This window comes from Pongo abelii, chromosome 10 (assembly GCF_028885655.2).
Source record: "Pongo abelii isolate AG06213 chromosome 10, NHGRI_mPonAbe1-v2.0_pri, whole genome shotgun sequence".
Classification (NCBI taxonomy): domain Eukaryota; kingdom Metazoa; phylum Chordata; class Mammalia; order Primates; family Hominidae; genus Pongo; species Pongo abelii.
Window position 1 is genome coordinate 123,276,634 of NC_071995.2, and position 27,787 is coordinate 123,304,420.

Here is a 27,787-nt window from a genome sequence, read left to right on the forward strand (position 1 = left end):
GGTAGCCCACCTCGGGCTTAACAACCCCTTCAGCCACCCTGTTCCCTGCTCGGGGGCTGACCCCCAGCACCGAAGTTCTCAGCAGGGTCCTAGACCAACGCTTGGGAGCTCCTTGGAAATGCAGAGTCTTGGATCTCGACTCTATTGTGGGGTGAGGGGTGCGGCCCAGTGACTGGGTTTCCCCAGCCCTTCCGGTGATTCCGACATGCACTCACATCTGAGGACTCAGACTGGGACACGTCGCCTCACAAGGCAGACCTTGGCCTCGGACAGGGGGACTCCAGAAGGGCACAGCCCCAGGATGCTGGCTACAGCCATCCCGGTGTGGTCAGTGGTGTCTGAGGGAGTCGGAAGCCTCACTGCCGGGGAAAGTGCACGGTCCAGTGTCCCTGGAGTCACTTCTCACCCCCAGCCCACAGGCTTCCCCTCCCTTGGGATCCCACCACAGCCTCCATTTCAATCCCACCTTGACAAACGGCGAAAGGAGGGGCACCCATGTCCTTGGTCCTGGGCCATGCACCCCCCAACTCGGGAAATCCACAGGCGGCACATGGGCGCTGTTGACCCTGGGAGGGGCGGTCGTGCCCACTCCCCGACACCTCGGAAGTCCCACCTTGTGTCCACCTCTGCAGCGTGGAATCGGAGCAGTCTGGGGTGTTGAGATGGGCCGGGCGCGGGTTATCCCTTTACCCTATTTTCTGAAGGATTAAGGTCGGATTCGCATCTGAAGGTAGAGTCTGACAACCCTGGCATACAGTAGGCACTGAATAAATGCCCCCGGATGAACATGCATATACTGTGCATCCGATGGGCACCTCTTGGGGGGTCTGTGGGGCGAGCAAGCTTGGGAACATGAGGCAGGAAAGCCCCTGCGAGCGGCATCTGTCCTGATGACATGAGAGCGGCCACTCGTGGCTGTCTTCAGCAGAGATGTGGCCTGGAGCCACGGGCACTGCGCCAGGACCACAAGCACCACAGCCTCTCTGCGGCCACCCACAGCAGCCTCCACAGCCACCCAGGAGAGAGGGGCTGTGCACCGGGAGTGGGGGTGCTGAGAGAGCACAAGAGACGCAGAGCAGGAGACAGAGATGGAGAGGAGAGACAAGGAGGGTGAGAGGGAGATGAGGAAAAGCCCTCAGCAACTCCCCAAAGACATATATGGTAACGGTGGAGGTGCTGAGAGAAAAAGAGACAGTGGCCAGCTGCTGTCCCCAGGAGCTGAGGGACACATGGCATGGGAAGAGACACAGGTGGTGGCGGGGGATACTGAGCCCCGTCCCACCCCAGGACTCCCACCCACCCCATATCAGAGGGTGTCTCCACAGCACAGATCGAGCCTGGCTCACCTGGGGTCCCCGCATCCAGCATCCGACTCCCCACTGACATGGAGCCTCATCATGAGCCCCTCTGCCGCCTGCCCTCGCAGGGCTCCTGCAAAGACCACAGGAGAGGCCTGTCCTACTTGGAGGATCAGGGCTGGCTTCCAGAAGGCTGGCTTGAATGCCAGTGTGCTGCCGAGGGGACGGCTGGGCCTCCTTCCAATTCCCCAGGCTGCATGTGCCAGGCTAGAACCCTCAGTCTGCCATTCAGCAGGTGCCTTGGAAGCTTCCTCACCTCCCTGTGCCTCTGTCTCCTCATCTGGCCAATGGGGATAATTACACACCTCTCCCCAACACTAGCGAGGCTGAAATCATCACAGTGTGTGGCGATAGTGCTGCATGACTATTGGCCGGCACAATCACTGTCGCCATCATCATCACCATCATCGTCATCACCACCACGGCGGCCAAGCGATAATGCTGCATGACTGTCAGCCGGCACCATCACTACTGCCATCGCCATCACCATCATCGCCATTGCCACCACAGCGGCCAGCAGCACCCATCCCCATCACACGGCAGGGCCAGGTGCCCCTGGAATTTTGACAAGGCTCCCATGTCTCACTGGACTCCCAGGTCCCATCCCCCACCAGCCATCAAGGGGTCCAATGCATATTGTCTGAGATAACCTAAGTCTTCTTCTAAAACTAGAGGGCCCAGGAAGGCAGGGAGAACCCGACCTGCTGCCCTCCAGAGAAACACCATGAAGAAGGGAGCTCGAGCTCCCTCCCACTAGATGACGTCGGGGAAGAGGCAGACAGCATCCCCTGGCAGTGGGCACCCTACCCCTGAGGGTGTGTGGGCTCACTGGCTGGGAAGACCCGGGTTCTCCATCTTCCCATGGTGCCTGGGGAGGGGGCCTGTGTCACGGTAGGGGGAAGGGGCTGTGTCTGCTCACTCAGAAACCTGTGAGGGAGAGAGAAGCATGGACAAGTGTCCTGGGGCAGCTGTGAGGGGTGTGGGGCTGGGCAGGGGCTCGTGTGCTCCATGGCCAGGGATTCCCATCTTATCACAAGGCCTGAGCTGCCAGGATAGGTCAGAAAGAAGGACTGGCCCACAGAGGTACCCTGGGTGCCTGCAGTGCCTGGAGCACAGGGCAGTGGCTCCCCAGCCCACAGTCACCGAGAGTCCTGGATGCCTGTCCCAGCCTGCAGGTGCCGGCCATACTGAGGCAGCAGGGTAGTGGGTGGGGAGTGGTCTCAGTTCACCTCCCCACCCTCCTTAAGGAGCTGCAGGTTCTGTGTGCTCACAGCCTTGGCGCACTCAGAGCCCACCACTGCCTACACCTCCCGTCCGTCACCGCAGCCTTCCAAGCAGCGGTGCTGGGCCCACCCCAGGCCTGCCGCACCCTCACCTGGGGCAGACTGATCAGCAGTGTCAGTGGCTCCACAAACCCAGCCACAGACAGAGATGCTCAGCTGGCGGCAGTCACTGCATCTCCACTTAACAAGACAGACTGAGCCTGAGGCTGCCGCTGATTTTCCTTGCTGCCATGGGGCAGACAGGACTCTCAGCCCCAGAGTTAGCACTTGAGAACCCTTGTTTACCCCGTGGTTGTGAACCAGGCCTGTGGGGGGTGGCAGGGCAGTGGATCTACCTGGCACAGAAGCTGTTCCAGGATATGAGTATAAATCTCTCTCCCTGGCAGGGTTCAGGCCACGCCACCACCTCCTTAGCAAACGCAGCTGATCCGAGGAAGGGGCGAGCCCTGGAGACAGACAGGGACCTCCTGCTTGGCTTGCTTTCTGCCATCTTTCTGAGAGAGGCAGAGCAGACAAGCATCATTTCCCCATCCTGGGAGCCCCTGCCTGGAACAGCAGCTTCAGCAGGGGATAAAAACTCACCAGCAAAGCCCCACCAACTCCCAGCCACCGCAGATACCACGGCTAAGCCAGGACATCTCCGGTGTAAAGAGGCGCATGTTTCCTCCCTGCTATGGAACATTCTAGGGCTTCCGCGTTGCCCCAGCCTGGCCCCAGGCATCTAATGTCCTCCTCCCCCAGTCTCACTGTAGTCTAACCCAGAGGTCTTCTACTAGGGGCTGGGGGTGATTTCAACAGCAAGTAAGAGTTGTGTGGCATATACAGTGTTGAGCTGTTTTTTCCCTTTTTAAAAAATGTGACCTAAGATTTAAAATCAGGCAGTTTCACATAAAACTAGATTTCCAGCTCATCATCAAAGATCAGAACACCTGGCAATTCAGGGCCACTGGCCAAGCGTCGACTGGAGCTGAGACGGGGCCCAAGCTCTGTAGTGAGCCACAGGCCTCACCACTCCCTACTCCCTTCCCAGACACGGAAGTCAAGTGTGAGCTGTTATCTATCAAGTTTGCACTTCTATTTTTCACAGGGTAAAAAATCTCTATTTACCCATCAAAAGTGAGCAAAAGAAAGAGGGTCACATAATCTTCTGCATTTCTTTGTTCCTTTAAGGCCCTGGGAGGTACCGGGACCCCCATGAATCCAGACTCAGGCCCCCTGCTGTTCCTGAAGACACGCGCTGTCTCTCATGCTCCCTGCCTTTGCACTTGAGGGCCCCATCCCTGTCCACCTGTGGGGCTGCTCCTCAACCTCATCTTTGGGGCCCTTTATTCTACGGAGTCTTCAAGGATGTGCCACCAATGCCACCTCCCAGGAAGACCCGTGGCACAGGGAGACCCCGCGGCACAGGGAGTCCCCACGGCACAGATAGACCCGCTGCACAGGGAGACCCGCCGCACAGGGAGACCCGCAGCACTGTTTTGAAGCCACCTGTTTACAATGGCTCTGAACAACCAGCATGAAGCTCCCCATGTCCTGCACACAATAAATGCTCAATCAACGGATGAGTCAGCAAGCTGGACATTCACTCCGCCGAGAGCAGGCCGGACACTCACTCCTGAGAGCAAGCCGGACACTCACTCCTGAGAGCAAGCCGGACACTCACTCCATGGAGAGCAGGCCGGACAGTCACTCCTGAGAGCAAGCCGGACACTCACTCCTGAGAGCAAGCCGGACACTCACTCCACGGAGAGCAGGCCGGACAGTCACTCCTGAGAGCAAGCCGGACACTCACTCCACGGAGAGCAGGCCGGACAGTCACTCCTGAGAGCAACCCGGACACTCACTCCTGAGAGCAAGCCGGACACTCACTCCACGGAGAGCAGGCCGGACACTCACTCCACGGAGAGCAGGCCGGACACTCACTCCACGGAGAGCAGACCGGACAGTCACTCCTGAGAGCAACCCGGACACTCACTCCTGAGAGCAAGCCGGACACTCACTCCACGGAGAGCAGGCCGGACACTCACTCCACGGAGGGCAGGCCGGACACTCACTACGGAGGGCAGGCCGGACACTCACTCCACGGAGAGCAGGCCGGACACTCACTCCACGGAGAGCAAGACGGACACTGACTCCACGGAGAGCAGGCCGGACACTCACTCCACAGAGGGCAGGCCGGACAGTCACTCCATGGAGGGCAGGCCGGACACTCACTCCACGGAGGGCAGGCCGGACACTCACTCCACGGAGGGCAGGCCGGACAGTCACTCCACGGAGGGCAGGCCGGACACTCACTCCACGGAAGGCAGGCCAGACAGTCACTCCACGGAGGGCAGGCCGGACAGTCACTCCACGGAGGGCAGGCCGGACAGTCACTCCCCGGAGGGCAGGCCGGACAGTCACTCCATGGAGCGCAGGCCAGACACTTACTCCTGAGAGCAGGCCGGACACTCACTCCACTGGACACTCACTCTACCAGAGTACAGGCCAGGCCTCTACAACAGGATATGCCGGGCACCGACACCCCCCACCCTTCTTAAATTACCAGGGTCTCCCCACCTCCGTCTGTGCAAATGTGGCTCTCACACAGCGGGAGGGGATGGGCCTCTGCTCTTCAGAGCCTCCAGCCCAGCTACCAGGAAGGGCTCCCACCACAAGCCCAGCCTCAATGCCCCCACACAGGTCATGGGAGGGGAACTGGGAAGGCCAGCAAGAGAATGAGCATACAGTAGGTGCCCAACAGACACCTGATGATGTTTTCCAAATACCTCTTGAGGCCATTAGCCACCCTTCCTTTGTCACAATCCCCACCACTCCCTCCTGCCTCTCATACCTCAGCATCTATATACTCCCTGCCTGGCACTTACTTTTTTGCCTCTCAGTCTAGAAAATTCCTGAATGCACTTCAATTTCAAAAACACCATAGCGGCTGGGCACAGTGGCTCATGCCTGTAATCCCAGCACTTTGGGAGGCCAAGGCAGGTGGATCATCTAGGTCAGGAGTTCGAGACCAGCCTGGGCAACACAGTGAAACCCCGTCTCTACTATAAATACAAAAAATTAGCAGGATGCAGTGGCACGCACCTGTAATGCACTTGGGAGGCTGAGGCATGAGAATCACTCTAACCCGGGAGGCGGAGGTTGCAGTGAGCTGGGATCGTGCCACTGCACTCCGGCCTGGGTGACAGTGTGAAACTCCATCTCAAAAAAAAAAAAAAAAAAAAAAAACCCAAAAAAACAAAAATAAAACATAGCTACGTCTTTGGAATACATGCTCTGTGCCACTCAGCCTTGGTTTTACACATCTGTTAGAAGGGCAAGCAGACTGGTCAACTCTGGCTACAGAAAACTAGACAAGAAAACCCTCTCCACAAACGCAGCCACCCTTCCACGATCCCTGCGGATAAGGACCGAGCTCAGCCCCAGGCATCGTGGCTGGACGTTCGGAATGTGGCAAGGGGTGGCTCATGCTCCTGACAACAGCCTCGTTTCCTTCATGGGAGTTTCCTTACGCTGTAGGAAAGTGTCTGTTTCACGGCAGACACTGGGACCCTGCCCCCAACCCATGATGGCTGGTCTCAATGCCTTACGGGTCTCGACCTCTGGCAGCCTGGGAAAGGGAAGGCGGGCACCTCTGGGGAGGGGCTAGAGGATGCCACTATAGGGAGTACCAGCCACCTTCTCCCCCCTGCAGCCTCTCCAGGCACAGTCCAACCAGCCTTGTGGGTGCAAAACAATGGCTTTACCATTCTCTGGGGACACTTTGTGTCTACCGGCCAACTGGAGCTGCTCTGGGCCTGGGCTTGACACAAAGTGGGCTTTAGGCCTCAGGTCCACACAAAGGTTTGTCCAAAGAAGATGGGGACTTGTAGGCCACACATCTGGCTTGGCATTAGGGGTGTAAGAAAGCAGTCAGTGACCCTCAGAGGGACCTAGAAAAGCTGGTCCCTCCAGTCCCTTTGAGGCACGCCACTCCTGCCTACGAAGACTTCGCTGGGATGCCAGGCATGGTAGTGCTTCCAGAATCCACCCCCAGTTTGCAAGGACGCTCCACGCGGCTCGTGCTATTCTTGGCCTTTGTCACTCTCGCCCGGCCCCCCCAGCCACTGAGGCCCCCAGGAAGGAAATGCCTCGACTGACTCCAATCCAGCAGCCACCAGAGTGCCCACTGCCTCCACCCGCCTCCTCCATGTGGTGCTCCCAGCATCTGCTCTGAGACAATGCTTCAAGAGCCGAGATGCAAAACAAATTCTCCCAAACACCGAGCACCCAGGATCCCCCTTTCAAAGGCGTGCCACTGAGCCTCTCATCTCTACCATTATTTACTGGATATTTTTTCAAACCAACTCCTTTTCCTCTAACTCAGAGGAAAAAGCAAACTTTTTCTATGAAGGGCCAGATAGTAAACATTTGAGACCCTGTACACCGTACACTTTTGGTCACAACTATGCAACTCCACCAGAGCAGCAAGGACGCTGCCATGGTAATATGTAAACAAACAGGCATGGCTGTGTTCCAATAAAACTTTATTCACAAGAACAGATGGTGGGCCGGATTAGCCCCAGAGTCCCAGTCTGCCAGCCCCTGCTCTAGCATAAATAATCTTTCAGTCTCATCCCAAGCAACGGCGTCTGAAAAAACAGCGAGCTGAAGTACTGGCTATTTTTTCTTTCAAGTATGCATTAAGATAAACACACACAACCATTAACATTTTAAACATGTAAAGTTTGTGAACTACCCCAAGTCATCCCGGGAAGCCCTTACTTTTGGAATGTAGCCTTTCTACACACAGAGATCACAGGTCACCCAGTCAGGAGTCTGGGATTTTGCAGGCTGAGGAGGCCCGTGGCTGTTTCTCCCCAGCTATTTTCCTGGCCACTACGGGAGGCTCGAGATAGCCCAGCAGGGTGAGCACCCCAGAGGGGGTCTCCCCACACCTGCTGCCACCACGGAGGGGAGCCTGCACTCACACTGCCGGTGGCCAAGCAACAACAACTCATGGTGACAGTTACCGCCAGCCATGCGGGGTGCTGGCCACCAAGCAAGTGGTTGCTGAGCGTGCAGGGAGCCTGCAAGGACAGTCACCCCCACCTCGCCTCTTACCTGGCCCTTGCCGCGGCGCCGATAGCTCCGTCTCACCAGGCTTTTATAGTTCTCATTCTTCTTGGTCAGGTAGTAATAGAGGACGCACTCAGCCACCGTCTGTGGGACAGAGAAAGAGGACACTGAGCAGGGTACAGCACCGGCATTCAGGGCAGGAGCCAGGAGCTCACATCCTGGGCTCATATCCTGCCTCTTCCACGTACCAGCTGGGTGACCTCGGGCAGATGACCTAACCTCTGTGTCTCAGTTTTCTCATCTGTAAAATGGGAATGCTAATTGTACATACTTCACAGGCTATCACAAAGATCAGATCAGTTAATACATAGGTAAAGTACTTGGGACGAGGCCTGGCCCAGAGTAAACATGATGGAAGTCTTTCCTGTTATCATAGTCATCGCTGTTGCTATGGTTAATGACAGCGCTGATGTCGCCATATGTCACCCCCAGCCCTTATGGGAAACAAGGACTCCGGCCCACAGTCGGGCAAACTCAAAGCCTTCCCCAAACATAGGTCCAGGTTCTCTTTTCCCTGACTTCAGCCTTCTCTTCCCTGATATTTGAGGTCCTGAATAGCCTCTTCCAAGCCTTGAGCATCGGGACCACCCCACGCCCCACGTTTCTCTTCCTGGGTTTCCTTCTTTTCTCTGTCTTGGTCTTTTCCATGTAGACTGGGTCTGATAGCTGGAGCAACCAGCCCTCTATGAACCCTGGCCAAATGGGACCAGCTCGCCAATGCCCGCAGCCGTTCCCCTTACAATGTAAAATGTTTCTGCAATGCTCTGGCCAGTGCCAAGCCAGGACCCCACCTCCAAGGGGCATTCTGTGAGGCCTCTGAGCTGGGCCTCAAACCTCACTTCCCTCAACAGAAAGCCCCCAGCTGGCAGCCTCCTGCCAAGTACGACCCGCCAGGGGGGCTCCCAGGCGGCCCCAGGCTAAACCCGGCCCACAAACAGGACCCACATGGCGATCGAGAAAGACATTTTATAATCTGATGCCAATATTTGCAATTCAGGGGATGTGGGTGCCCGACTTCTCCTTTAACAATTCAGGAGAGCGCCTTCCTGTGCTCAGCAATGGCAGCCCGGCTCCGGACAGCAGCTGCCCCCGCAGACGGGCACAGACTGGCTGGTCCACCCGGCTCCCAGCCAGATGTCAGCCTCACTCATTGTCAAGACCCGCCTGTCCCCGCTGGCCTCTCCGTTGGCAGCTCCTGCTCCAGACCCCTCTGGAAGCTCTACTGAAGCCTCGTCCTGGGCCGCCTCTCAGCCAAAGAACACCATGAAGTTTATCCCCCAGCACAAAGACTTCTAATCCCCTCGTCCTGAAGGAGGACTGCTCAATGGTCAATTTCTGAAATGCCCTGCTTCCATCCTGGGGAGCCCTAACCTAGAGTCCGCCGTGCCGTCCACTCCCTGAGGGAGACGTCGTCACTCAGAAGATGGGCTATTTATAGGGCTTGTTTCTCCACACTGGTTTTTCAGGCATGGAGAGATTTTTCCCCACACTGCTCGGTCTCTCTCCTTCTACGGTTATCAGCTCATGAGGGGCAGGCGCTGGGAACAGCTGTCCTTTAAAATAAGTGCCTCATCCTCCTGGCCTCCCTTCTACAACCAGGAAGCCTGAACAGGGTGTCCACCAAGCTGGGGTGGGCAGGTCCCCATCTCTGAGAAACGTGATTCAGGGCAATGCTGCTTAAGACACACAGACGGCTGCCTTTCTCCTCTGACCCCAGGATGCTGCGGGAAGGCCCAGGGGCCACGTCCGACATGCAGCCTCATCCAGCCACCTTCTCCCACCTGCAGCCTCTCCGGGCACAGTCCAACCAGCCTTGTGGGTGCAAAACAACGGCTTTACCATTCTCTGGGGACACTTTGTGTCTACCGGCCAACTGGAACTGTTCCAGGCCTGGGCTTGACACAAAGTGGGCTTTAGGCCTCAGTTCCCCACAAAGGTTTGTCCAAAGAAGATGGGGACTTATAGGCCACACGTCTGGCTTGGCATTAGAGGTGTCAGAAAGCAGTCAGTGACCCTCAGAGGGACCTAGAAAAGCTGGTCCCTCCAGTCTCTTTGAGGCACGCCACTCCTGCCTACAAAAACTTCACTGGGATGCCAGGCATGGTAGTGCTTCCAGAATCCACCCCCAGTTTGCAAGGACGCTCCACGCGGCCTTTGAGGAGCTGGCAGGAGACCTGGCCAGACACAGGGGGCTCCAGGAAGCCTGGCCGTGCAGCTCTCCCTGGGGTTCTCGGGATTCCCAGGTGCTCAGCAACCTGAGGCTCCTCCTCCGTGGGCCCAGGAGGCCAGGGCGGGGCCTGCACTGATCTATCTCCCAGATGGAAGGAAGGGAGGGAGGGAGGGAGGAGGGGAGCATGGCAGCTGGAGCAAGGGGCCAGGCAGGCCAGGGCCTTGTGGGCAGAGAGGGAGGGCCTCCACCCTGAGTCCACGCAGCTGCCCATGGAGGTGGAGACCGAAGGGGTATGGGGCGGGCAGCGACTCACCTTCCTCTCCAGGAATGATGCGATCAGGCCAAAGTTCTTGGGATGCTGCATGAACCTGCGGGACGAGAAGGGCGGGCGTGAGACCTGGCTGAGGGGGGCTTCCCTGCGGGGCGGCCGATCGGCTCCCAGGCGCCTGCCATCCCCACTGGCCCGGCCTGGCGGGCACCGCCCCACTTGGAGCAATTAAGCCCAGGGGGGTGTGGGAAGGGCTGCTGCAGCAGACGGGAGGGGTGGGGACCCAGGGGTAAGAGAGGGCGTTCCTTGGAGTGAGTCACTGGCTTTAGCGCCTTTGAAAATATATTTGTTTGTCCTGCTGGAGGCGGCTTCCAGGAAAAATGAGGACATGACATGCAGCTCTTTGGTGGGGTTCCCTCCCCTTTAAAATCCGCTTTTGTTTCTCTCTCCAGCTGGATCTGGGAAGCAGGACCTCACCCGGCCCACACAGGGTCTGCTTGGGAACATGGCAGGGCCCCACCAGCGGGGTCACAGCTCACCAGGCTGCTGGGCCTCCCCAGAAGAGCTGGGAGCAGAGGCTCTGAGTGCCCGTGGGGCAGCAGGAGGGGGCTGGCCAGCCAAGGAGGCGGCAAGCATGGACTTAAGTTGGAGGGCGGTGGCGGGGCGCTGGCACTGTCCCAACTGGCTTCCTGCGTAGCCAGGAGAATTACTGGGAAACCACTGGGCCCAGGCTGAAATGTGAGGGCCAAAGGAGCAGGAGCATGGTGGGGGCGGGGATGTGGGTCAAGGCCTGCTCCACCCAAGGGGTGCTGGGTGGAGTCCCTGGCCCCAGGCCCAGGTGTCCCAGCGACGTGCCACAGCCCCACGGCCTTCGCAGGGAGAGCAGCGGCTGCTAGCGAGGCTGGACTGTGGGCTCCCACGGAGGGAGGCTGAGTGAGCACCAGTGCCTGACCTGCCTGGCCCTCCAGATGGCTGGGCAGGAGGCCAGCAAGCCCCGCGTCTGCTTCCCAGCCAGACACCCGAGGATCCTGAACAGTCTCTGCTCTCTTCCCCGTGGAAGCGGCGCGGTGAGGAATGACAGGCTTCCCTGGCCTGGGATCCCGCCTCGGGCGGCTGGCAAGGCCGGAGCCATCCTAAAGCCCTTCTCTTCCAGGTAGGGAGAGTCCTTTCCTCTCCGCTCCCTCTCCTTGTCCCAGTGACATTTCCTTGCCTGCAAACCCCTCCCACAGGGTTTCCCCAGGCACAGTGGGGGCTCCCAAGAGACCAGGAATCAAACTTGGGAATCTCCTAGGTCACCTGTTCCCCTCCCCCAATACCTCACTTGCACCCCCGAAGACGTTTATTAAAAGTTTCCTATGCCCTGCACACCTCACAAGGAAGGCCCTGTTGCTATACCCATTTTACACATGAGGAAGTTGAGGTTCAGAGGGGGAATGGTCACATGGCCAGCACGTGGTGGAGCCCCATGCCGTCAGCAGGTGATTTTCAAAGCCCCGAGCGCTATCAATTCCTCTGCACGTGAGACCTCAAACCAAGCCCACAGTCCTTGAGGCATGCAAGTGGCCAAGTTGCGGCTCACACAGGATGGAAGCTACGCCAGCCCCACAGGCCGGCAGACAGCAGCCCAGCCTGGGTCCCCCACCCTTCGGCTACTGAATTAACAGAGGGTGACATTATCAGACCTGCAGAACCACGTGAGATCTTTCAAAAGGCTGAAGCCACAGAAAGTCCCCCAGAACACCTTTTTTCTTGTATTTCAGAAAAAATACATACACTAAAACATCATGCCTACCGGGGGAATGTGAATCTCAAACGCAACAGTAATTCAGTAATTCTTAACACCCGTAACTGCCCACCATCACCTCCCTCGTTCAAAACCGTAAAAAGCATTCGACAGAGACTTTGATTTGATGTAGAAAGATCGTGCCTGCTATGGTGAGGCTGCAAGCATAAGCCATTAAGTAACCGAGTATTCCTGCTCAGGAACCAAGCGCTGTTTCCTGTGGAGGACCACTCACTCTGCGCTGTGGGCACTCAAGGGCTCATTACCCCACCCCTCTATTCTTATGGACGTTTCAACATTTCCATAATCAAAAGCTATTCTTAAAAAATGTTTTCCACCAAAGGCCCTCCTGGACAGCCACTGTGTCCTTTCCGAGTTCGGTATCTGCACTTGTGGGTCCACCCGCCCCTGCCGGGGACCCAGAGTCACCCCATCCCTTAGGTCCTGCCTGGCACCTCTTTGGGGCCACAACCCTGGACCAAAGCCCAGGGCACTGCGGAAGGAGTGTCATTGCTTTGGAGGAAGCTCTTGTCCGGAGGCAGGGTCTTCCCCAAGGCGGCTCAGTAGCCTGCCGGGTGAACGTCAGGCAGTGACAAAGTCTCTTCCCTGCGTCCCCTCCTGGCCAAGCACTGAGGCCTCCATCCACACCTCAGTTTCCCACTCTCTTGCCTCCCAGAGGTCTGAGGTCCTAAGGAAGTGCTCTATGTCTTGGGCAGGGAACCCAGCCCTCTACGTGCAAGTGATTAGAGCAAGCTTGTCCAACTCACAGGCCACATGCAGCCCAGGACGGCTTTAAATGTGGCCCAATACAAATTCGTAAACTTTCTTAAAACCTTATGAGATTTTTGGCCAGGCGCGGTGGCTCACGCCTGTAATCCCAGCACTTTGGGAGGCTGAGGCGGGCAGATCACGAGGTCAGGAGATTGAGACCATCCTGGCTAACATGGCGAAACCCCATCTCTACTAAAAATACAAAAAATTAGCCGGGTGTGGTAGCGGGCGCCTGTAGTCCCAGCTACTCGGGAGGCTGAGGCAGGAGAATGGCGTGAACCCAGGAGGCAGAGCTTGCAGTGAGCAGAGATTGTGCCATTGCACTCCAGCCTGGGCAACAGAGCAAAACTCTGTCTTGAAAAAGAAAAAAAAGAAAAAAAAACCTTATGAGTTTTTTTTGTGATTTTTTTTTTTTTAGCTCATCAGCTATCATTAATGTTAGTGTATTTTCTGTGTGGCCCAAGACATTTCTTCTTCCAGCATGGCCTGGGGAAGCCAAAAGATTAGACTCCCCGGAATTATAGCACACAGTTTCTAAGGCGTGGGGTGGCTCAGCAGGGCCCACCATCTCCTCTGTGGACCCCAGGCCAGGGATGGAGGTCTCCTTCTGCCTTGATGTCACATTGCAGATCCTCACTGTGGGGTTTGGCCCCCTCAGACACAGCTTTTGAGAGAACTTGACTCCCGTCTCTGCTCTGCACAGCCCCCCTCCCTAGCCCCATTCGCAAACCCTTCCCTACACAGCCTCTCCATTCCAGCTGGAGGAGTCTGAACCCTGCCTCCACTGTGTGCATGCTGTGTGGCCTTTGTGCACTGTCTGAACCTCTCTGAGCCTCCGTGTCATCAACTGTGTACTGGGGTGGGCCTGGCTGAGCTGTCATAAGGGACAGGAGGGGGAAATGTATGAAGCCGAGAAGACACAGGCACGGTGATGGGATCATGAACCCACTCAGCCAGCAGCTACTGTCAAAGACAAAACAAAATAGAAACCACCAAAAGCCACTGGCCAGCTGCCACCCTGCCCAAGGCTGCGGCCCAGCCTCTAAGTCCCTCCTGCCTTGTTCTTCCGACTCGCAGTGCCCCGTCTTACATACAGCTGCCCTTACACTTTGTACCACGTTGAAGTGTGTCCTCTTAAAATTCATGGCCACCCAGAACCTCAGAATGTGGCCTTATTTGGAAACAGGGTCTTTCCAGATGTAATTAGTTAAAGTGAGGTTGTATTGGGTTAGGCTAGACCCTAAATTCAGTGTGACTGGTGTCCTTATAAGAGGAGAAGCACAGAGACAAAGGTCATGTGGGGTCGGAGGCAGAGCGTGGAAGGATGCATCTAGAAGCCCCGGGAGGCCAAGGACGCTGGCAACACCAGCTGGGGAGAGGTCGGGGACAGGCTCTCCCTTATGGCCCCCAGAAAGAACCAACCCCACCGACACCAGGATTTGGACTTCCAGGAGAGAGTAAATCCCTGCGGTTTTAGGCACCCCCCGGCATGCTCATTTGTGCTGGCTGCCGGGAGACAGTGCAGGCCTCAACAGGATGGAGGGAGGGTGGCGGGCCGGGGGGCCAGGCCAGGTGATGGAGGACTCACTTCTCCCGGAAGGTCTCCTTCTCCTGCTCACTCCACATGTTCATGACCTGGCGGTCTTTGTACACCTTCATGGGGTCAGCCATGAGCCCGTTCATGTTGATGAACTTGATGCGCTGCTGGTCGGCGTCGTACAGCATGGGCGGGATCACGGCCAGCTGGCGCATCTGCTTCTCCAGGTTCTGCAGGGAAACGGAGGGCAGGGTCAGAGGCCCGGGGGCGAGGTGCTCCGGCCGGCGCAGGGGACCCAGGGAAGACACAGACGGGACGGATGTTCTGCGCCAGAGCAGGGAAAATGCAAAACCGACGAGAAGGAGAATGATGAGTTTAAAAATAATAATAGCTCATGCTGGGGGAAGGGAGAATGTAAAGGCCTCCCCGACAGGTTTATGGTGGGCAGGACTGTAGATTCAATGCAGAGAGCACCAGCCGCCTTCTCTGCAGTGGAAGGGGAGCCATGAATCTTCCCTTTGGAAATGCAAGCTCCATAAAGCACTGCAGGAAAGATGCTCAGCCCAGCTGGGCCCAGGGAGCCCGGGAGATAGGCTGGCCTTCCAGGTTCGGCAGGCAAGAGTGGGCCCTGGGGTCCGGCTGGCCCCACAGCATGCAGGCAGCCCAGGGGCGCAGAGAGGGTCGGCCGCCTCGCTGGTGGAGAGGTCTTTCCTTCCCCCGCACTACACGCCCCCTCCCGGCATCCTGCTCCTTCAGAGGGCCCACCTGGGATCTGGCCTGCCCAGCCCTGCATGCGGCAGGAGTCAGGCAGCCGCTCCTAATGCACTGGGATGACTATTAAGAGGCTCTGAGCCGCCACTCAGCTGGGCTCACTTCCCCAAATCTCGCAGCCAGCCAATTACTGGCGATTAATTACCCATCTCCGGAGGCAGGCGAGGGCTCCGCGTAGCCAAGGTCAGCCAGTTCAAACGATCCAGCTGCCCGGCCGCCCACATCCAACCTCTTCACTCAATGTGCAGGACTCCCAGCCAGGGGCCGGGTGCGGGGCACAGCTCTGACCCCGGGGTGGGAGAGGATCCCCCCAAGAGGCCGGCGTCTATCTCCCAGACCCTTGGAGCTGTCCCCTACACCCCTGATACAGAACAGCGACCTTCCTCGGGTGTCCCGGGGATGTAATAATGGCAGGATCCCCGGCACAGCCACAGGCAGGACCTCTGCTCCGCCCTCCCACAGCTGCCTTCCTGTCCTTCCCATGCCAGCCATGTGCTCTGACTGCAGGAAGCTCCCAGAAGGATGGGAAGTGCCTGTCCTCCGGCCCAGCCCCCTCCCTTGCACACTCCCGGGGGAACCTCAGGTCACCCCAGGCTGGTTGTACATGCAACAATCAGCCCAGGTGCCACACCCTTGGCCATCAGGTGGGGAATGCAGAGGAGAGGGCCACTGGCCTCCTCCTTCCAGTGCAGACTAAACCCACGTCCAGCCTCTCTGCGGGATGTCCATAGTGCACAGCGTCGGTGAGACAGGGGCTGACATGGCCCAGCTCGGGTGCCCAGCCTTCGAGGGCCAGGCCTTGTGGCTGTGCAATGAGATGCCTTTCTGAGCTGTTTTCTGTCAACTGGATGTTGTTGTAAACAAAAACGTACCACGAGAAGTTTTAAAATGAAAAATTATGTTTTAATGGCCAGATTCATCTTCGGATTGCCTGCGCCAGAATCAAGTGGGTGGCGGGGTAAAAATGCGGATTCCTGGGCTCTGCCCCAGACCAGCTGAATCAGAATCTCTGGTGAGAAACTGCAACTTAAACCAGCCGCCCCCTCCCCGGGGCCCCTTCCATCTGTCTAATCTGAGCATCAGCATCGCAGGGCAGCGCGTTCTGTTGTCCAACAGAGCACTCTGCAGCCAGGGAGGTGTTCGCTGTCTGCTCCGCCCAGGAGGGGAGCTGCCAACCACAAGCGGCTGTCGAGCTCTTGAGATGTGTCAGATGCAACCGAGGAACTGAATTGCTAATTTTATCCCATTTTAATTAATTTTGATTTCAATAGCCATGCATGGCTCTGCTGTGCTGAGCTGAAGGGCTATAATCTTCCATCTGGACAAAAGCTCTCCCTGGACAAAAGTCCCCAGAAGGAAGAAACGTGCCGTGGCTGCCTCGTGTCTGCTGTGGTGTTAGGAGCAGCGGGTAGTGTCATCATGGATACCTGACCCACAGGACCCGGGAGGGAACAGGCTGATACCAACTTCCTCCCCAGGAGAAAAGGCTGCCCCTCTGCTTCCTGGCCATCTGTGGGCCCCAGTGACAGCAGCCAGAGTCACCTAGGCTGACCCCAGGGTGTCCTGGCACCCCAAAGAGGCCTGAGGGGAAACCGGCCCTGCTCCAGCCAGGAGGGCTGAGGTGCCTGCGAGAAGGTCGTGGCTGCGTGGACAGCTGGCGTGCTGGGAACTCATCGGCCTGCGCCATGCTCCCCCCACCCCGCCAGGCTCTGGGCCCCGGAAGGCTGACCCTGGAACCCACAGGCACTCCCGCCCCTTGGGCTTCTGGCTGGACTCAGCCAATGGGAAGTTCCAAAAGGAGGCAGGAGATGGGAAGAGTGAGAGGCAGGGTCCTTGTCCCCCAACCCCCTCCCTATTGTGGCATCTGGATGGGGGAGCGCTGGGGCCCTCCCTGTAGGGGGTCCTGCCACCCTCCCTCTCAGACGCGTTAACACCCCTCTCTCCACTTGCCCCTGCAGGCCTGGGACGGGCCGCAGCTTCCTGAGGCTGCTAGTCCTGGGTACCTCGATACCCACCTTGATTCCACCCATGCTTTGGTGGCAAAGCCCCTCGACGTAAACTACCCAGGAGGTGCTTTCTGGCTAGGGCCTCTGCACCCTCACGGGGGATGCCAGGGAAAAGGAGCTGAGGCCAGAGTCAGGGCCTGGACTCACCTCCTGCTCTGAGAGGCCATCGATGATCTCCGACACCTCGTGCTCGCTGCGGGCGGCCGACATGGACAGCCCACTGCCCCGCTGGCCCACCCTGCTGGGGACCAAGGGGACACACTCAGGACCGGCCTTTTGGTGGTCGGGGGCACTAGCAGACCCCTGTGGCGCAGCCCTGAGCCCACGCCCTCCCCAGAGGAGAAGTGTGGGCAGCAGCCAGCAGAGGGGCCGGCCCCACACCCGGGGTCCTGGGGAGGCGTGGAGCCCCCACCCCAACCCAGCACGGCCAAACTCTGTGACACGGGCATCTCAGTCCCTTCCTCTCTCCTAAAACACCCTGAAAAGCCCAGCCACAGAGATCTGGGTTCAAAGCCCAGGTCTGCCTCTTTGGCCCTGGGGCAAAGTGTTTCTCTCTGTGCCTCAGTTTCCTCCCCTGTCATATGAGGATTCAAAAGTGGCACCCGGCTGCCTAGGGTTGTTGTGGGGAACTTAATGAGACATGGCTTGTGAGTTCAGTTAAGGGTGAAAGGTGTTCTTATTATTACCAATGAATCGCCTTGTCTGTGCATCCGAAGAAAAATGGCCATCGAACCACAGCTGCCTGTCATCAGGCACATCTCACACGGAGCCCACCCAGTCCTCACAGCCACTGGGGGAGGCTGGCAGCCTGGTCTCTTAGCCACGTCTCTCCCCTTCGTCCCACATCAGGGATCTCAAACTCAGCTGCCTTCAGGGGTCGTGCAGGCCCCAGAAATGAGTGAAGCTGGCAGGTGCACGCTATGGCACACAGGAAGAAGTGCTTGTCTCCAAAACGTATTTAAGTTCCAAGTAAGTATTAGGCCAAAGAGGCTCCACGTGACACATGCCAGGGTCTGGTAGGGCCCCGGTCACTGGCCTGAGAAGCTGCTGCGCTGTTCTGTTCCTTCCTGGCCGGGCCACCTCTGCCGAGGATGCCTGGAGCTGACCCCGGGCCCTGACGTGGGGGGCGCCAGGCTTGGGCCCCGCTCACCTCTGCATGCGCTCCTGCAGCTCCCGCTGCTTGCGGATCTCGGGGAACTGCTTCTCGTAGTACTCGCGCACCTTGCTCTCCTTGGCCCGCCGCCGGGGGTTGTTCTCGATGCGCTCCACCTTCTTCTCCCAGGCCTCCATGAGCTGGTCATAGCGCTGGCAGAACTTCTGCTCCTGGGAGAGCGCGGGGGCACTGCGGAAGATGCTCCTGCACCTGGCACCCGCCGCCCCGCTCCTGCCCACTCACATGCAGGCAGACACACAGGTGCGCACACACACACAAAGTCACACAGGCACACACACACACAGTCAGATACAGCCACACAGACACGTACATACAGGCACACGCATACAGTCAGATACACACAGGCACACACAAGTCACACAGGCACACACAAATGCAGTCATACAAACACATACAGTCAGATACACAGTCACACAGACATGCACATACAGGCACACACATACAGTCAGACAGATATACACAGGCACACATACAGGCACACACAAGTCACACAGGCAGACACACATGCAGTCACACAGACACACAGATACACACACAGTCACCCAGACACAGAGTCAGACACAGTCACACAAGTAGACAGAGAGACACAGTCACACAGACAGATACAGTCACATGGCAGACACACAGTCACACAGACAGATACACAGGCAGACAGACAGATACACAGTCACACAGGCAGACAGACAGTCATATAGGCACATACACAGAGAGACACACACACACATATATACACAGGCACATAAGTCACACAGCCAGCCAGCCAGAAACACAGATGGTCACACAGGCAGACAGACACAGTCAGTCACACAGGCAGGCAGACACACACACATGGTCATGCAGACAGACATATGACAGACACACACACATTCCATCACACAGGCAGGCAGGCAGACACACAGGCGGTCACACAGGCAGGCAGACACACACACACGGTCATCCAGGCAGACATATGACAGACACACACACAGTCACAGGCAGACAGATGCACACACAGGGTCTCGCAGGCAGACATGACGGACACACATACATAGCGTCACACATGTAGACACACAACAGACACATACACATCACACAGGAAGACGACAGAAAGACACCCACATAGTTGCATGGATATCCAGCAGACGGGGGCCCCTGAAGAAAACCCACAGACTTCCCCTGAGGACATGGTCACCTCCCTTCCTGGTGAACCAGCCACCCAGTCCTGGCCTCCTCTGCAGAGGCCTGGTCCCAAATGGAAGCCACCCGCCACATGTGGCTCAACTGAAATCACAAATCCAGTAAAATTTAAGAGTTGGGCTCTAGTTCTCCCCAGCCACACTTCCAATGTCCAGCAGCCACATGTGGCTGCGGCTCCAGCCGCACCAGACAGCCCGGATGGAGCCCACTGCCACACCACAGGAAGCTGTGCTGTACGGCACGACGTGCGGGCCCGTCAGCCCCGGGGAGGGGCAGCCTCCAGAGAAAACCACATTCCAAGCAGTTCCTCATTCCCCAGACTCAACCCAAGGACCAGCTGTGAGGACCCCAGCAGCTCCCAGAGAGGGGGCTCTGCCCTCCCTCCAAGACAAGGAAGTCCCTCTCCACATCTAACCACAGTGCTGCCTGCTGCATGTCCTTTGAGAAGAGATCCCCAATCAGCCCGGAGCATAGCTGCCTGGCTTCCACATCTCCAAGGTGACTTGAGCAAGTGGCGGCAGTGGGTGGGGGCGGGGAAGGGGACGCAGGGCGAGCCACCCACACAACCCCAGTTACTCCACCTCTAACAGCTGGGGGTGGACAGATGGTGTGGTCTGGGAGCCTCCACAAACACCCACTTGGCGCTTCAGCACAATCAGAAAGCCCCTCTCTGGTCCTGGAGCCCAGACACCCCAGCCCCACCCCACCCCATATTTCAGCTTCTGACCAAGGGCAAGCTGTGCCCTCCATCCTCGACAGCCCCATGACCATGACGGTCCCCACGAGGTGGTCAGGCTGGTGCTGGGTGGCCCAGAACCTAACCCCATGCATGCAGGCTGTGCCAGGAACGCGCTGGAGATCAAGAGGCGGTTCTGGTGACAGACAACGGCCACACATGCTCGGGGCAGTGGCTGCTGACAGCCCCAGTGAGGGATGGGGACTGCAGGGACGGCAACAACCAGCCCACGCCACCTCGGCCCCTGTCCAAGAGGCCCCAGGCTCATGGGTGAGAAAAGCTCACCTCAAGCCAGCAGAGGAAAGTCACGTGGTGACCGGTGCAGACCAGCGGGCGCAAGCCAACAGGCCACTGGCCAGCAGGGCCTCGGCCTGTCCATGTTGCCGGCAGGGCGCCGGCAAGACGGCCTGGCTCTAGCTGGGTCCCCCGTGGAGTGCACGGGTGGCAAAGGCCTCCAGCAGTAGTGTCTCTGAGGGGACATCCAGACACCTCCATGGCCCCAAGCACTGGGCTCTGCCTTCTGCCCAGAACAAGGAAGTCCCCCTCTGGGTCTAACCACAGTGCCACCTGCTGTAGCCTGTGCCTATGTCCACTCGGCCTGCCTCGGACAGCGCAGGGCGGGCAGCTCTGGCCTGGTCTGGGTAGCAGGGAAGATGCTCACTGGCGTTTTTCTACAAGGGCGGACCCACTGGCCAGGGGAGGAAACAGATCCCTTCCACCCTTCCCTCCCTCTCTCTCTCTAACACACACACACACACACACACACACACACACACACACACCCCTTCCACCCTTCCCTCCCTCTCTCTCTCTAACACACACACACACACACACACACATCCCTTCCACCCTTCCCTCCCTCTCTCTCTAACACACACACACACACACACACACACACACACGCACAGGGAAAGACTGGTGCCGCTGGAGCCGCCCCACTCCCGCCCCCACCCCCGCCGGCTAGTCTGCGGGGTGCTAGGAGTGCAAATCCACTAGGGAGAAGGAGCAGGCCAGCCATGCCTCTGCGACTACAGACTGAGCCAGCCTCTCAGCCAACTGGGCCTCCAGAGGGTCCAGCTCAGCTTCCCAGGAGATGTGGCAGGCTTGGGGGGCCGTGATCGTGCTGAGGATCCCATGACAGGGATAAGGCCCTGCTCTCTGGGAAGAGGTGGGTCCCAGGAACCTGCTAAGGTATGGGGGTCCCCGAGTCTGAGGGGGGTCTGACTCCCCAGTGGGGGTGAGGCAGGCACATCGGAGTTCTCGGCCAAGCCCCCCTCCCCAGGCCTTACTGAAATCAATGAAGTCAGGGACTTCGGCTTCTTATACCACAACAGAGACCATCCCAATCGCCACCGCAGCTTCAGGGGCTGTTGAATTTGTTTCCATCCCTCCTAAGATGTGCCACGAAGCCACAGTGGACCCTTCTTGGAAGTCCTTGGTTTCTGCCTGACTCTTCTCTAGCTTTAAATAAGCTGATTTCTCCCTCCACCCCCTCCACAGACCCCCCAAGGAGCCACTGGCAATCTTTAAAGAACTCAAACCCACCCCAACTCCACCTCCAGCCGGAGCTCCTTCCAGCAGCTGCAGCGATCCTTTTAAATGGAAATCAGATCCTCTCCTGCCCTCCCAAGACGCGCCTTCACCCCAAGGGGGGAACCACGGGGGGCTGTCAAGGAGGCGGCAAGATCACACTGAATTGGCAGTCATTTTAGGTGAAAATGAGAGGATTTCTTTCCTCACAGGAGACAGAGGGGGAGTATTTATTAGGGGTGAAGGTCGGCGCCTCTGTACCTACTTTCTAATAGTGCAACAACAAACATGTTTATATTCATATTATACACACAGAGCAAATACAAGGCAATGGTAACCGTGGCTGATTCTAGGTGGTGGGTATATAGATGCTCCTTGTACTCTTCTGTCAAATTTCTTAGAATAAGGACTTTGGATTCTTTACTACAAATACATGTATTAAGAATAAATTCGGTGTCCCACTGCATTCGGAATCAAACCTGAATGTTCCATCCTAGCTTGAGGGCAGATGTTTCCAGGCGATCTGGCTCCTGCTGCTGGCCTGCCAGGTTCTGTCCCAAGCTGGTTCCTGCCTCAGGGCCTCTGCACTTGCTATGCCCTCTGCCTGACACCCTGACTCCCAGATCTGCACAAAGCCAGTCCTTTCTGGTCATTCCCACCTCAGCACTGAGGTCCCCAGCCCATCTCTGCGCAGCTCTTCTCCCCACGTTACTGGTCTGTTTCCTGGCCTGTGACTCCTGGGCACCCGGCAGCCCTGTGTGGGTATCTCTTAACTTGATAAACAGATTGGACGCTCGTTTCAAAGCCTCTTGCACCAGCCCAAGTGCCTGTGGGCACCATCCAGTCAAGGTAGGGGGTCTGAGGAAGCTGGGCAAGGCACTGCTGGGCAGCCCACCTCTCCTCACCTATGAGCAGGGCTTGGGTCCCGAGGGCTGCCCGCAGCTTCCCAGGCACCAGCATCTGGCTGGAAGTGTCTTCTCCCTCTAGTGCCCAACCAAGTTCGGGGCCAGGGCAGGCAGGCAGGGCCAAGGGAAGACCCTCCTCCCACAGAGCCACAGCCCCTCCTTCCAAAGCCAGGTGCCAGGACCTCCTGCCCCAGCTAAGCCCCTCACCTGGCCCCACGTGCCCACATACCTGCCCACGACCCCATGCCTGCCCAGGGTCCCCCTCCCCAGGCACTGCTCGGCCCTGCCGTGTGGCCGCTCACCATACCACCATACCCCACACACCCTCCTGGGCTCTCTCGGAACTGCCCCTTGGGGGTTCAGAGCGTGGGCTCAGGAACCAGGTGGTCTGGGTTCAAATCTCAGCTCCACCACTTCCCAGCTGTGTGACCTAGGGCAAGTTACTTAACCTCTCTGTGCCTCGATTTCCTTATCTGAAACATGTGGCTGATCAAGCACCCACCTCACAGGACTAAATGCCCTAACGTATGGAGAGCACTCAGAAGAGCACCTGGAACACAACAGGCACCGGAAGGGCAGGGTGTGCAGGCATCTTTCTCGTCCTTACGCAAGATCTGTCCCTGCAGCCTGCAGGTCTGAGGACAGGGCCCGTGTCACAGCAACTGTGAGCCTCACACACAGTAGGTGCTCCGTGACTGCTGGCATCCAGGCCCCGAAGGCACTGGATCAGCTAACACCCTGTCCCGGCCCATTTCAGTTCAAGCAGCACTTAGTCATCACCTACGGTGTACCACAGACCTACAGGCGCTGGGCATGACTGAGCCAGGCCTGTGCCTGGGAGGGCCTCTCTGGAGGCTGGTACCCAGCAGATCTGACCCCAGAAAGGACACAGGGAGCTGCCTCGCAGGCCCTACCCCAACACAGCTGAAGGAGGGAGGAGGTGGGGCAGGGGGCTGCAGGTACGAGGGGAGCCCCTCCACCCTCCAGCAAACCTAGTTCCCAGCCCTTGCCACTTCTCCTATCCAAGAATCCCAAGGCAGCAGTCCCCATCCAGCCTGCCTCTTCCCCAGGTGGGGACTTTCTCAGGTACTCCCCAGCCTTATCCCATTCCCTACCCTGTCCCAGCAGCCCCGTGGCTTGTGTGGAGTCAATGACATCATCCCCAACTGTAGAGAAAGTCCCATGAGCCAAAACCAGGTGGCCTCATTCCATCTCCCCGGCATCAGCCACTGGTTTACAGGACCCAGGCCCTCTCCTGGCCTAATCAGAGCATCTGTAATACCGTCCAAGAAAGGACAGCTCTCTGGCTCCCACCTGCTATGGGAATTCAGGTTTAGTTTGTCAATGTTCTAATATACGGAGTTGAAAAAACTGCACAGAAATGAAGGGGCCGGGCGCGGTGCTCACACCTGTAATCCCAGCACTTTGGGAGGCTGAGGCGGGTGCATCACCTGAGGTCAGGAGTTCAAGACCAGCCTGGTCAACATAGTGAAACCTTCTCTACTAAAGATACAAAAATTAGCCGGGCTTGGTGGCGGGCGCCTATAATCCCAGCTACTTGGGAGGCTGAGACAGGAGAATTGCTTGAACCCGAGAGGCAGAGACTGCAGTGAGTAGAGATCCTGCCACTGCACTCCAACCTGGGTGACAGAGTGAAACTGCATCTCAAAAATAAATAAATAAATAAACAAATAAATAAATAAATAAATTGAAATGAAATGAAATGTAATGAAATGAAATGAAATGAAGGCAAGACTTGAGTTGAAAGACTATTCCTGCCATCTACCCGTAACAGACGTTTCCAGCTACAGCCATTCCTTTCCTGTTGAAGCCCGAGTCCGCGCTTCTTCCCCTGACAGCTGGGAGAATACTCGACCCTGATCTCCTCCAGGGAATGGGTGATGTCCATGGCTGCCTGAAACCACCACCACATGCCTCTGGCACACCCAGCCTCCCCGCCATAGGCTGAGATCCACAGCCTACAGTGAGAAGCAGGAATCAGCATCCTTTTCTGTTTGGATGAGGCCACTGGCCACAAATGCAGGCTCAGGGAAAGGGGGCTCAATGCTTGTCCACTGTCTCAGTTTCCCTGAGCCTGAACCTGGGCCCAGTGCACCAGGAAAGGCTCATTTGTAAGGGTGCGCCCTGCGGCCCCTGCCTCCCGGCACACAGCCCACCCTGATCCTCCATCTCTCTCCAAAACCTCTCTTTCTGCCTGAAAAGCCCAGGACAGGTCCCGTGACCAGGGCTTAGCAACTAATTTTCCAGGCCAACATTTTGCTTTCTTCCCTTCCAGGCTGGAAGAGGGGCCATAGACCCCCCCACCCCTACCCACCCTGGGGCCTTCTGGAAGCAGCTGTTGTCTTTCCTCCTTTCCTGGCTGGCCTTGGCTTTTCCTCTGCAGCCTGGACGCTCAGGGAGGACACAGCTGCGGAACTGAGAGGGCCCCGGCAGGTGTGGCCCCCTGTGCGCTCAATTCTCCCCGGATCTCAAGGAAAGCTGATGGGGGCCACGGTGTGGACTTACCCATTGTTTCCGAGCGTGATTCCTCCTCTTGAAGTACAAGATTAGCTTCTTCCGCATCGCCTGGTTTCTGTGCAGGAGGGAAGTGGCAGACAGGTCAGCCCGGCCGGGCTCAGGCGCTGCACCCCGTGCCATCCTGTTTGCTGAGAGCGAGCCCCGAATTTGCCCCATTACTGGTTCTCAGGGAGATAAGACCCACCCGTACTGTATCCCCAGAGAGACCTGTGAGCTGCCAATGTGCATCCTTACTCTCCCGCACGTGAGGCAGCCCCCGCCAACATTTAGGTTGAGCCCAGTGTGCAGACAAGAGGGTTCCCAGAGCCGAGGGGCCTGTGGCTTCCCGCCCCCACCCACATGCACCCCGGCAGCCACACCTGCCCATGGAAAGATGGCCACGGAGAAACAGCCACAGCCTCCAACTAGGAATACAGGCCACGGAGCCTGAGACCCTGAGACCTGCTGCCGCCCGCAGGCCAGGTGTCAGGGTGTGGCCTGCGTGGCCCCAGCGTTGGCTCCAACCAGGTGCTGTGCACGGACCTCCAGCACACCCAGTCCTGCTGCGGGGGGAGGGACACAAGCAGTGGGGGGCAGCTGGTGGGGCCACCAGGCATGGACTTCAGGGAACCCCCGGGGGGGGTCTCAGACTTCAGGCCAGGGCCCATGGGGTCTCAACCAAGCAGGTTACACACACCACTGCAGGTTCCAAGGGAAGCAGGCACATCCTAGGAGACGGGAGTTTCAGAGAGAGAGGGAGACAGAGACCCAGAAAGAGAGAGGGAGACAGAGACTCAGAGAGAGAGAGGGAGACAGAGACTCAGAGAGAGAGAGAGACAGAGACCCAGAAAGAGAGGGAGACAGACACCCAGAGAGACAGGGAAACAGAGACCCAGAGACAGAGGGAGACAGAGACCCAGAGAGAGAGAGAGAGAGAGAGAGAGACGGAGACCCAGAGAGAGGGAGACAGGGACCCAGAGACAGAGGGAGACAGAGACCCAGAGACAGAGGGAGACAGAAACAAAGAGAGAGGGAGACAGAGACCCAGAGACAGAGGGAGACAGAGACCCAGAGAGAGGGAGACAGAGACGCAGAGAGAGGGAGACATAGAGACCCAGCGAGAGAGAGACACAGAGACCCAGAGAGAGGGAGACAGGGACCCAGAGACAGAGGGAGACAGAGACTCAGAGACAGAGGGAGACAGAGACAAAGAGAGAGGGAGACAGAGACCCAAAGAGAGGGAAAGAGAGACCCAGAGAGAGAGGGAGATGGAGACCCAGAGAGGGAGGGAGAGAGACCCAGAGAGAGAGAGAGAGAGACGGAGACCCAGGGAGAGAGAGAGAGAGAGACGGAGGGATGGAGACCTAGAGAGACGAAGATGGAGACCCAGAGAGAGAGAGACAGAGACCCAGAGAGAGGGAGACAGAGACCCTGAGAGAGAGGGAGACAGAGACGCACAGAGAGGGAAAGAGAGACCCAGAGAGAAAAAGAGAGAGAGAGAGAGACGGAGACCCACAGAGAGAGAGAGAGAGAGACGGAGACCCACAGAGAGAGAGAGAGAGAGAGAGACGGAGACCCAGGGAGAGAGAGAGAGACGGAGGAATGGAGACCTAGAGAGACGAAGATGGAGACCCAGAGAGAGAGCGACGGAGACCCTGAGAAAGAAGGAAACAGAGACGCAGAGAGAGGGAGACGGAGACCCAGAGACAGAGGGAGAGAGACCCAGAGAGAGAAAGAGAGAAAGAGAGAGAGAGAGAGAGAGAGACGGAGACCCAGAGAGAGAGGGAGACAGAGACCCAGAGACAGAGGGAGACAGAGACCCAGAGACAGAGGGAGACAGAGACCCAGAGAGAGAGAGAGAGAGAGAGAGAGAGAGAGACGGAGACCCAGAGAGAGGGAGACAGAGACTCAGAGACAGAGGGAGACAGAGACCCAGAGACAGAGGGAGACAGAGATGCAGAGACAGAGGGAGACAGAGACCCAGAGAGAGAGAGAGAGAGAGAGAGAGAGAGAGAGAGAGAGACAGAGACCCAGAGAGAGGGAGACAGAGACTCAGAGACAGAGGGAGACAGAGGGAGACAGAGACGCAGAGACAGAGGGAGACAGAGACCCAGAGAGAGGGAGACAGAGATGCAGAGAGAGGGAGACATAGAGATCCAGCGAGAGAGAGACACAGAGACCCAGAGAGAGGGAGACAGGGACCCAGAGACAGAGGGAGACAGAGACTCAGAGACAGAGGGAGACAGAGACCCAGAAAGAGAGAGGGAGACAGAGACTCAGAGAGAGAGAGACAGAGACCCAGAAAGAGAGGGAGACAGACACCCAGAGAGACAGGGAAACAGAGACCCAGAGACAGAGGGAGACAGAGACCCAGAGACAGAGGGAGACAGAGACAAAGAGAGAGGGAGACAGAGACCCAGAGACAGAGGGAGACAGACACCCAGAGACAGAGGGAGACAGAGACAAAGAGAGAGGGAGACACAGACCCAGAGACAGAGGGAGACAGAGACCCAGCGAGAGAGAGACACAGAGACCCAAAGAGAGGGAAAGAGAGACCCAGAGACAGAGGGAGACAGAGACCCAGAGAGGGAGACAGAGACCCAGAGACAGAGGGAGACAGAGACCCAGAGACAGAGGGAGACAGAGACCCAGAGACAGAGGGAGACAGAGACCCAGAGACAGAG

The 27,787-nt window shown here is 57.6% G+C and overlaps 1 protein-coding gene across 50 annotated transcripts in view; it reads right to left on the reverse strand.

Annotated features, from left to right (window-relative positions):
• Positions 1-27,787, reverse strand: part of NCOR2 (nuclear receptor corepressor 2) — a 247,317-nt gene that overhangs the window by 88,035 nt on the left and 131,495 nt on the right. For 49 of the 50 annotated variants that reach the window (XM_063712304.1, XM_063712300.1, XM_063712307.1 and 46 more), the window contains 6 exons: positions 25,113-25,179; positions 18,216-18,388; positions 17,213-17,306; positions 14,340-14,518; positions 10,243-10,297; positions 7,745-7,843 (listed from right to left, as the gene is read on the reverse strand). In XM_063712304.1, the coding sequence (XP_063568374.1) occupies positions 7,745-7,843; positions 10,243-10,297; positions 14,340-14,518; positions 17,213-17,306; positions 18,216-18,388; positions 25,113-25,179 (667 nt within the window). The remainder of the gene's footprint in view (positions 1-7,744; positions 7,844-10,242; positions 10,298-14,339; positions 14,519-17,212; positions 17,307-18,215; positions 18,389-25,112; positions 25,180-27,787) is intronic. The other variant, XM_063712303.1, reaches the window with a different exon arrangement.